We start from the raw sequence: 11,275 nt of genomic DNA on the forward strand, positions 1-11,275 counted from the left end.
TTCGATTGTGAAAGTCTATGGCTTCATTTTGGAACCATTATTGTATCTGCCATGATAAGAGATATTCCAAATTATATCAATAAAATTACTAATACATATTCCATAGATCTTATTAGTATAAAATATGGAGAATATATATATAGAAAAAATATATAAAATATAAAATTGAATTAAAATATATATTTTTTTTTAAATGATTAATTAAAATGTATTTATTTATGAATTTCCTATTGTTTTTATTTTCAATTACTGTGGAAATAACGTTGTTACATTCAAGATCTCTAAATAGGATTTTTAGAGTTATAGAGATAATTATTGATTTCAATAGTGACCAGACATCAATCTCCTCGTTGAGGCCTAATGGTGCTACTGTCTGCATTTTATATATCCAAAAGCTTTCCTGTTTGGATAGCATTTTATCTCTATCGCCACCACGTCTCCCTATGGGCACAACCTGGATGCCAATATAGTGTGTCTAGACACAAGATAAAACATAATTGTGATTCTACACTCCTCAGATATATTGGCATCAGTTTGCTCCCGGAGATCCGACATCTAGAGCCTGTGAAGAGCCTGTGTCGCCACGCACCTATGGTAGCAGTGTTCCTCCACACAGTGAGACGTGAAGCGACAGGACCCTAAAAGCAACCATCTGAGAGAGAAGGGGTCTGATTTCCTTGTCTGGCCTCAACTGATGTGACGGGATGCAGTAGCTGATGTGGTAACTTGTCCCAAACATGTCATGCTAATATTTATATTGATTGATGTACGTTCAATACTCACCTACTGATATATATCAATATACTTTTTATATACTACACTGAGGTTTTGTGCTGTTTTCTCTTTTTGTTTTTTGCTATTTATCTTACATGTCTGGAATCTCTTCTGTAGAACACGTGTTTCTATAACCACGTTAGAAGAGTTTCCCAATGATATTACTGCCATTGATGCCGGTGAACCTGATTCAATACCTTGCATCATATAAATTTTCTGTGCTTTTGTCACACGAATAAAAAAATTCAATTGTAAAATCCAGAGAATTTTATTGGTAAAAGTCTACATACATCATTGCCTACAAAACATCTTAATAGGTGTTCCCTGACTCTTGAATCCATATATTACAACTTCCACCCCTGTTTTACACCCTCCTCCACCCAGCATCATATTTGTTCAACAGAGAAAGGCGAGACCTACAGTATTGATTGTAGACAGCAGTATGAAGCTTATGGTAGAGGGTTCATGCTTTGGGGAACAATCCTGAATATACTGTAGCTCACCTGGAAGCGATAGTCATAAGCACCAGGACAGCACTGTCTACAGTAAATTAGTAAGGCATTAGTATCACCATAGAAGTCTTCAGTGACCAGTGGTGTAGTAGTCACAATTTGAGAAACGCTTCTGTAGCACACACATGATTTTATAACCCCTTTAGAAGAGTGCCCTAATAGAAAGGTCACTGCTGCTGTCAGTAACCCCAATTCACTACCTATCATACTAATGACCTGTGCTTTGCCACCCCAAAATAAAGATCTTGCAAAATCTAGAGATGTCTATTGGCAAAAGTCTACATACATCACTCATTACAACCCAGTACCATATTTAAAAAAAAAAAATTAAATTGTAATAGGTGATCAATGACTAAAGAATCTATAATATTTATTCCATCCACATCCTCCTCCACCCAACATGTTTGTTTAACAAATAGCCAAGAACGCCTGTTTGTTGAGACTGCAGTGTGAAGTTTATGGCAGAGGGGTAGTGGTTTGGGAGACAATCCTGCATGTACTGTAACTCACTACATTCTTTAATTTGGACCAAACATTTAGGGTAATTTTACGTAAGTGCTTTGAATATGTCAGGAAGTAAAGTGTTTATTTTTCTCCACCACAGAATACTTTGACCTTGAAAAGGGGATACACCTTTACATTACAGAGCAAATGTGTGCATGGTCCATACTATCGTAAGTCAATAGGGGTTCCAGGAGAATTAAAAAGGGAGCATACAAATATTCAGGACACAGCCCCCCCCCCCCCCCCCAAAAAAAAAAACCCCACCATCAGAATTATAAAACGAACAGGTCAGGTAATGTAAAAAATACAAAAAGCGTTTGTGTATCAATATATTCAACCAATAGATGGCTGGCTTCGTACAGGTTGCAGTTACCAAAATTACTAAAATTGTGTCTCTCCTCCCCACCCCCCACTTTCCTTTAATACCTTATGATGCACCAATTCTACGCCCCCTCTCCATCATTCTATCTCCTCCTGTGAGAACGGACTTACTCTTTCCATCTGCTTTCTGTGTAAACATTATAGGTTTCCGACTCTCCTTATATATAAATACTACATTATCTAGTATCTGTAGCAAAATCAAGGTAAATCCTTACAGTGGAGTCATGCTTTGTTTCCTATGGTACAAGTTTCAGATTTTGCATGGTATAAATTAGAAAGCCATCATATTAACTTTTTAGGTCGTTTAGTAACCTTCCAGATGTAGAGCCAAGCACCATAATCCGAAGGGATAGAGATAAAATGTGCAGCAAACGATCTCTATCAGACATTGTCCTTCAAACAAGGGGAAGTGGGATTGGTGCTTTACATTGTGTAAGGTGCATAATTAAAAACAATACCACTTCATTTGTATTTTCATTTCTCTTTATTGCCAACAATGTATACTTAAAATATTTAAGTCATAAAAGTCATAAATAATACTTCACTTTGGGCTGTAATAAATTATTTTGATAACTAGGAATGCACTTGTCCAGCCACAAATGTGGGTATCTAACAGAAGAAAAAAATAATAATATGGCCATAATTCACAGTTCTGCAGCTGAAATCTGCATTAATCACAGCTATTCCACAATTTCAAAACATTTGTTTTCCTCCACGGTTGACATCCATTCAGGAATTATAAAATGTTCACAGTACAAATCCTCCATAAGTATGCTCTCCACAGAGCTAAACGTAACATCACCCACTGTCGGATTTTGCTCTTTTCCTGCATATGAAGCCTATATGCGCGAGTGATTCAATCTCTTCCACAAATCAAGAGAACTTCATCCATTAACAAGAATCCAACAAAGCAGGATTTTTGTCAGCCTCAGTCTGGTTCCAGCCCAGCACACCAGAAACTACATTTGTTCCACCCCTTATCTTTGACATACCACGTGCCAATGCTTCTTACGGACGTTCTCACAGTGAAGGACATTTATCCTTTAGGTTTCCAACAGGCCTCAACCAAATTAATTACATCTTTGAAGCAACATGTTCAACGCATATTCCATTCTGTTTTTAAGTTCATTTGAGCCACCAGACACAAGAAGCGTGCTCAGATGGAATGTTGTAGACATCCTATCCTCGTTGATGTAGGTGAGTAAATATTCCTCACTTTGGTTGGCAATTATGATCTTTGTATGATCATGGTAAAAATTAACCTGTGGAAGGTAAAATAAATGATATAAATGAATGTGGAAGGTTAAACTGATATTACATAAAAGGTAACAATACTAAGGCCCTTATTCTGTGTGGTGTGATAGCACGTCATCTGTGCTATTACACCTTACAGAATAAGGGCCAACGATAGTTTACCACTTGCCCTTTATGTCTGCAGTCTGATCCCCTCCCACTTAGCCTAGTTTATAATCACACCCATGGTAAATTAAAAATCAAGTGCATTTACCTGAAATGTGCCATCATTGAAGAGCATCATAAGAGCTTTGTCAGATTTTAGCCACTGGAGAAGATAAAGCCTGGGTCTGCACACATCTGTTACACTGGGCAAGTCTCCACCCTTAAAAATAAAAAAAATAATCAAAAATAAGGACCTGCCATGAAACTGTAATTTGCATGGTCATTAATAAGACCTCCTTGGCTCTACAAATAGATCTATATCAGTGCAAACAAAATGGCCACTAGGTAAGGTGCCTGAAAAAAAAACTGCAATTGCGGTGCATGGTAAAGGAAGGCAAGTCCGTTTTGATCACGGCAGTGATCAAAAATACCAGCATAACACAGGAGTAGAATAAAAAAGTGGTATTTATCTGACCCTTAAGGGCTGTTTGCTTGCTATAAAGAATAAATACCACTTTTGTTCTATTCCTGTGTGGTCCTGCTGTGATTAAACAGATATCAAAGGCACAAAATTAAACTTAAAAAAAATAAAAAAACACAACCTCTACATCATTTTTTTTAAAGAAAAATACTCTATAGCTCGATTAGTTGATTTAAAGACAATTTTGCTTGATTTAGATAGATCTAACACAAAAAGGTTAAAATGACTTAAATGCTTTCAATGCTGGGAGAATTGTGATGTATGCATCATCAAAAATTTTGAAAAAAAAGAAAACATGGGGCTATGGCACATTAGAAATGTTGTAACAAGTGAACTGGATACTTACGTCCATCAAATTCTCCTCCATATAATGGGAAAAGTATTTCAGCACTGTTACTTGACTGGTGAATTGTTCAGGAGCCTCAGTAGCTGGAAAAACTGAACACTGTCCAAGCTCAGCATAATAATGGACGGTTCTGTGGGAGAGAAAAAAAAAGCCCCAAACATAAGATAACTAAGCCAGGTAAACATGGAAGTTGAAGTGGAGACATTCTGTAATCACATGGTGCCATCTTGCAATACTCACTTTTTGTCTGGCAGAAAGCTCATGTGTGCTCCATTATTAAACAATACGCCAACTGTGTGATCCGACAACTGGTAACCAAAGCCGTATTTATTGGAGTAGTCAACCCACTTTGTCACCCAATGGAAGGAAGTGCTTATTTGCTCTTTAGGGATACAGTCTGCGTCTGGCATGTTTTCTAGACAACCTCTTAGAACCCGAGCAACTGTATCTGCAACACTTCCCATTGTGCTATCTTCAAGACCTGAAAATAAAGAATGAACATTTTATTAATACATTTAGCGTCATCACCCTTCGATCTTGAAAGTAACTTCAAATCTGGCTACCACCATTCGAAGAAAACAGCGGAGGATTGGTGGGACAGCAGACCCATACAAAAATGTTGGCACTCACCAGCAATTACAAAAATAAGAGAGATGGAATTACATTGTGTAATTTTGTATTTCTGCATTATGTTTCATATTGAATTTTGTAATTTAATAAATATTTTTTATTTTTTGTAATTGCTGGTTAGTGCCAACATTTTTTTTTTATGGGTCCGCTGTCCCAATCCTCCACTGTTTTCTTTAATTTGCTCATAATTGGAGAGACGCCCTCAGGCAGTACTGGTTCATTTGTTTGCACTGCATGCTGATTGAGCATTGCGCCATCAAGGGAGAGATGGTGGTAGTCAGGAGGCAGCTCAGCTCCACACCGCATTGGACACAGGGCTAGACTACACCGTTCAAGGTTACGTTGTGAAGGCAACATTTACTTTCTCAAGTATCTGGCAAATTGGTCTTTATACCCTTAGTGTCTTTTTGGTTCTCGCTGCCCTCAATCATTTCGGCTTGTGTTACAGCATTTTTAATCAAACATGCTGATTGATGGTGTGTACCCGTGATTAACATATTACAGTGGCTTTCCTGGAGCTTACACGTTGCTTTTTTGCTTTGCTACTGTACCACCATTCGAAGCTTTATTTAAATTCCCAAATTGGGTCAAACCTAATGCAACTGCAGGTCCTTTGGATATTAAATGTGCCAAGGGAATTTTAATTTCACAGAAGTAAACTGCATTATAAAGACGGAAAATATTTCTACCAATACACTTACTCCAACATTACATGAAGCTAACAAAATGTCCTTTCTATACATGTAACTGTCTCTAGCCTGCTTTTTGTGCCATTCTATTTGCCAGTGATGTGATATGGTTACTTACATTCACTGCTGCTGCTGCAGCTTCCAAGAGTACCTCTAACAATCATTCGTATAGTGTCACCCATCTGCTGTTTGTCAGGCTTGTCTGGTATAACAATCGATTTGGATACTGTTTTGCTCTCCTAAAAAAGCAAGAACATATAAATAAATATATGTCATGTCAAATAATTAATGTTCCAACAGATTCTAAAAATAAAGCACAATTTCTGAACTTCAAGGTTTACAATTCCCTTCCCACCCTAGCAATTTACGAATTCAACCAACCTCGTCCGTTCTGGGATTCAGAGGCTGGTGAGATATAGAGGTTTTCTTCAGATCCTGTCTCAACTTGTAGATTTCCTCATCATCTTTTGTCAGTTTATCTGCAAACATACAGTCTTGTTAGCAAGTCTTTGCATGAGTCAGTGAACAAAATGAAAATGGTGAATTCCTGAGTGCCGCTATTTAAACAGTGTAGTAAAATAACAAAAGAGGGAGAGGGTGTAGGTGGTATAATAACTACTTGTTGGTCCAATAAAAAAACAGATGTTACTAGCTTTCGAACCTCGGGGTTCATCAGGATTGAAACCTTGTAACAACTACTTGGTGGCCAAATAAATGTTATATCACCTACTCCATCGCCCTCCTTTTTTAAACCTCATCTACTATGTAACTATGTAATTTTATTACATGGAAGGACCAACACGGCTAGCAACTCCACATGTGCAAACATTAAAAGTTGCCCCAGCCATATTCAAAGTGTCTGGAGTATTTATACTTCTTACAGTCTATTTCAGATCAAATCAGCCAAAGGTGAAAAACTAAATTACAACTCTTCAAGTTAACTTCTCACACTTCATTGCATGAAAATTAGTAACCACTAGAAAGGGGGGAAAATGATGCTTAATGCAACTTACTGTGATTATCCAAGTATTTTGCCTTTTCTTTCTTTCCACCAAACAAAGCAGCAGCCGCCTTTTTAAAGAAATTCTTAGCTGGACTTGATAAGTGAAAATCAGGGGCACTGTGGCAGCAGCTTGATGAAAGTCTTTCTGGAGTAAAGCCCTGGAGAACATAAAAACAAGTTAGCCACCAATAATCAGATATGAAATTCAATACATGTAAAAAATGCAACAAATACCGAAACCATGAATTACAAACCTGTGTCAAGAAATCATGCTGCATTATGTCATCCAGGCTGGGTCTATCCTCTGGGTCCCTTGACAACATGCTTGCTATGAGATGCTTTGCAGGAGTCATTAATGAAGATGGCATAGAGTATCTGGCCTCCCTGATACATCTGTACGTTTCTTTAAGATTTGTTGTTTCAAAAGGAGGTCTTCCTAGTAACATGGTATACCTTTAAATGGCATGAGAAAAAATACGTTTTAGTTCACATTTAAAACAAAATTATAGCTCTGCAAATACAGATTAACAGTTTCCCACCATTAATACTATATTGCCTCCTTACACCATAGGCAATGCTTTTAATTAGCATCAAACTCCTATCCTGCTTTGTTAAAGAGTATACAGAGTTCTTTATTAGCTCAACATGTAGCAATTAACACCCTATAACAACAACATAAAAGCACATATTTTACCTGAGCTCATTACTATAAATGCATCTTTTGTTGCTTTAAAAAAAAGATTACAATTAGCAGTCACTGCTTCCCAGGGATACTTACATTACACATCCCAAAGCCCATACATCTGATTCACAGCCATGCCCTTGTTTGTTAAGCACTTCAGGAGAGAGATAATTTGGTGTGCCGCAAATTGTTCTGTAAAAGAATTTAAAAAAAAAAATGGGATTCAGTTTCACGTGACCACTTTAGTACGTTTATAACTAGACCAGAGGATTGTGCAGATACGCAGCCAATGCCTCAGGTTATAATGTTTCAAATGTATCTTGTATTCTGAGCAATCCTACCTCCTCCTTTGTTCCAGAGGTTCCAGTCTAGCAGCCAGACCGAAGTCCCCCACTTTCAGTTCCATGCTTTCATTAACAAAAAAATTTCCTAGAAAAAGAATAAATATGAAATGTGCCGTCAATATTCCGCCAGTAAAATCTCTACAGGGTTTAGTATTTTTCTATTCAAACAATATTTAATCTATAGATTTAAGGCTCTGCTACTGAACCAGTGATTAATGCAAATATAGAACCAAAAGCATAAATCCATTGCCATTAGAAAATATATTTAAATAATCACCTAATTTCAAATCTCTGTGGAGGATTTCTTGCTCATGTAAATATTTTAGGCCAGACACGATCTGCTTAAGGTAGTATCTCACTTCTGGATCTGTCAACACTTTCCTCGTCTTCAGCACATGGGCCATAGACTAGAAGAAGAGCATTTGATTTTTTTCAGATACAGGTAGTAGGAAGCGCTTCAATACAGCGAAAAGCCTCACTGAGAAGGATTAGGAAAGCAAAGCGGCAAATTAGACGATTCTAGAGATTGATGCTTACCCGTCTGCTGCAGTACTCCAATAAAATGTAGATATTCTCTTTGTCTTCAAAGTAGTGGTAAAACCGCACAACATGTCTGTGATTAAGGGTACGGTGCAATTCGATTTCTTTATCAATCTACAAATAAAACCATATCTTATGTTAGATTTTTGTCATCTGAGGTGTACATGTCAAATTGTTGAATAAAATCAAGATAATTAAGATCAGATTACAAAAAAAAAATTTAAAAAAGGGGGGGAGAAGAGCAGGAAAATATAAAAGACATCAAGTATTTACCTTTTCCCTTTGATGAGGTTTGGATACTCTGCTGTGGGGGATAATTTTTGCAGCATATACTTTGTTGGTTGTCAAATCTGTCATTTCATAACATTTTGCAAATCCGCCCTAGAAATTAAACCAAACAAATAAGGTTGAACTAAACAAATAAGATTAACCACAAAAATGTATACAAAGCATTGCACTGGCTGCAAAAAAAAGGTTAAGGGAGATGACAGCATTCTAGCATAAAATGTTGCAATATGAATATACTAACAATGCAGCTCAGGTGCAACGTGCATTGGTGGCAAAAACAGCATGTCCCAATTTACAGCACTGTTTGGTGTTACAGTCAAGTACTATTAACATGGAACAATCATGACACACACACACACACACACACACACACACACACACACACACACACACACACACACACACACACTATTCCGTATTTAGATATACACGCACACACTGGAACAGTCAGCATTATTTCTACTTCTCTAGTTCAAGCCATTGTTTAGACCTAGTGTATTGCTCTGACACCAGCCAAAAACATGAGAACCAAATCCGTAATGTACAATGTAAATGCCTGAAACTGGATTAATAGGTCTGTCTGAATCCACAGCTGTACAACGATTATCAAACCCATTAGCAGTCATTACACTGGGATGATGATGGTGATCACGGCAGTCAGTGCATTGACATGCTAAGTGATGCTCCATCTCACACATTGGCATGCAGCAGGGCTACTACCAGACAAGGTCTACATTGTAGCAAGAATATGACAACAGCAATAACCAGCAAATCCAACCAGGAAATTCTATTCTCGCCAGTAAATGAAGTATGATGGTATATCAAAACACGCCAAAGGATTACGATTATATTCTTAAATGGGAAATAATAACGTAGAACATCTCTACCGAATATATATATTTTTTGGTGCAAGTGTCCAAAGAACTCTGCCTCCATATTTTAGCATAGCACTGCTACTATGAATGCCTCGCTATCCATATATACAGAGCTGAGAAAGCCGGAGAGATCCAGGTCCGGTTACCTTGCCGAGGACTTTCCCTCTGCAGTAGCGCCGGCCGGTGCTGGAGTCGGTTATAATCCTGGAGATCTCAGTGGCAGAGGTAGGACAGGTGTGGTGAATGCGCTCCGCTTCAGCCGGGAACTTCCGCCTCCTACTGGAGTCACAGACCCTGCCCAGCGCCTGCTCGCACATCCTGCCCCCGCTGCTCGGCTGGTAAGCGATAGTCCTCAGTAATTCCATCGCTCCCTGTAACAACTCCCGCCGCTGCTGCTTGCCGAGCGCTCTGTCTGGGATCCCCAGCGCAGGCACCTCCTTATATAAAGAGTCACTGTGCAGGACACGCCCCCTCCCTCTGTGACGACACAAACCAACCTTTCTCTCACTGCAGACGCCTTGTCATTCTCCCCTCTGTAGGTCATTGCCTGGGCATATTCCTGCGGGTTCTGTGATCCTCACATAGAGGCTCACACAGGCACATACCATGAATAGGTGCAGCCCTGCTCAACACTCATGGGAACCCCAAGCAGTGACAGTTTTATGTAGCTACTGTACGTCAATGCCAGAGGGTATTCTATGGCGCTGAGGGGGTTAAGGGATTATAACCGTGGGCAAGGACTGAGCAAATGCTCAGGGAGTAGGGGTGGAGAAGGATGCCACTGTAGGTCTTTAGGCTTTACATGCTGTACTGGCATAATTTGGAGGGCAATTGTTCAGTTTTCTGTGGCAGTATTACCCATTGTAAGTGCTTGGGAAAAACAGGCACTGGCACCTCAAAACAGTGCAGCTTTGATACTGCATGATGGCTGCCGACAATTCAGCTCCCTTTATTCTGGAGGGCTATACACAATTGCACTTGCCTTTAACAAGCTGGTTTGTGGATTTGCACATTATCTCATATACATATGTTTGCTTGAAGCAAAAAATAAAATAAAAAAAATATATACACACACACACACACACACACACACTGTATGTATGTAAATATTATTGTATTGTATTGTATGTCTTTATTTATATAGCGCCAAAAGTGTACTCAGTGCTTCACAAACAAAACAGTACAGGGAATTATAATTATACAATAAGTGCAGCAAAATCATACAATAGGAAAGGAAATCCCTGCCCCGAAGAGCTTACAATCTAAGAGGTTTAATGGGAAACTTACAGAGACAGCAGGTGAAGGAGTAAGTGCTGTAGATGGCAGTGCTTGGTCACCATGTGTGGCAGGAGTGACTGAGTGTGGGACATTAGCCATGAGGGCAGGCTATTGGGATGCTTGATTTGTGGGGTAAAATTTAAGGAAGGTCAGTGTTAAATGAAAAGGTTAACACCATTTACAGGGGAAGAGGTGGCAGGGAGGCATGAGTGAGATCAGGTGTGTATGCCTGGCTCCAGGCTTAGGGGAGATCCCCAGCAGCAGGAAGGAGTAGATAGAGGGTGTGAATAGAGGATTTGTGTGGGTGTTTTTTTATTGAGGGGTAAAGAAGTTGTTGGGAGAGAGGTGTATAAATAATGGTGCAGTGGGGAGTGGGGATGTTGTAGAGAACAGAGATGTTCATAAAGGAGTAAGGAAATAGTAACCAGAAAAAGAAATAGGGAGGGCATAGTGAGATGCAGGAGGAGAGAGTTCCAAGGTACTGGAGGATAAAAGTGTAAAAATAAATCACAGATGTTAAAAGTTAATGTCTCACAGTGGCAACATTGTA

At 38.8% G+C, this 11,275-nt stretch overlaps 1 protein-coding gene across 1 annotated transcript; it reads right to left on the reverse strand.

The window, feature by feature from the left end:
- Positions 1-2,636: 2,636 nt before the first annotated feature.
- On the reverse strand, positions 2,637-9,870 carry PLK2 (polo like kinase 2). The gene is made up of 14 exons (XM_075589521.1): positions 9,594-9,870; positions 8,558-8,665; positions 8,282-8,398; positions 8,022-8,151; positions 7,742-7,829; positions 7,497-7,592; positions 6,973-7,171; positions 6,729-6,876; positions 6,097-6,194; positions 5,834-5,954; positions 4,637-4,877; positions 4,397-4,526; positions 3,679-3,789; positions 2,637-3,433 (listed from the first exon to the last, which is right to left on the reverse strand). The coding sequence occupies exons 1-14, from the start codon at positions 9,810-9,812 to the stop codon at positions 3,242-3,244; spliced, it is 1,998 nt and encodes a 665-aa protein (XP_075445636.1). The 5' UTR covers positions 9,813-9,870; the 3' UTR covers positions 2,637-3,241.
- Between the last annotated feature and the right edge of the window lie 1,405 nt (positions 9,871-11,275).

This window comes from Ascaphus truei, chromosome 1, assembly GCF_040206685.1.
Source record: "Ascaphus truei isolate aAscTru1 chromosome 1, aAscTru1.hap1, whole genome shotgun sequence".
NCBI lineage: Eukaryota > Metazoa > Chordata > Amphibia > Anura > Ascaphidae > Ascaphus > Ascaphus truei.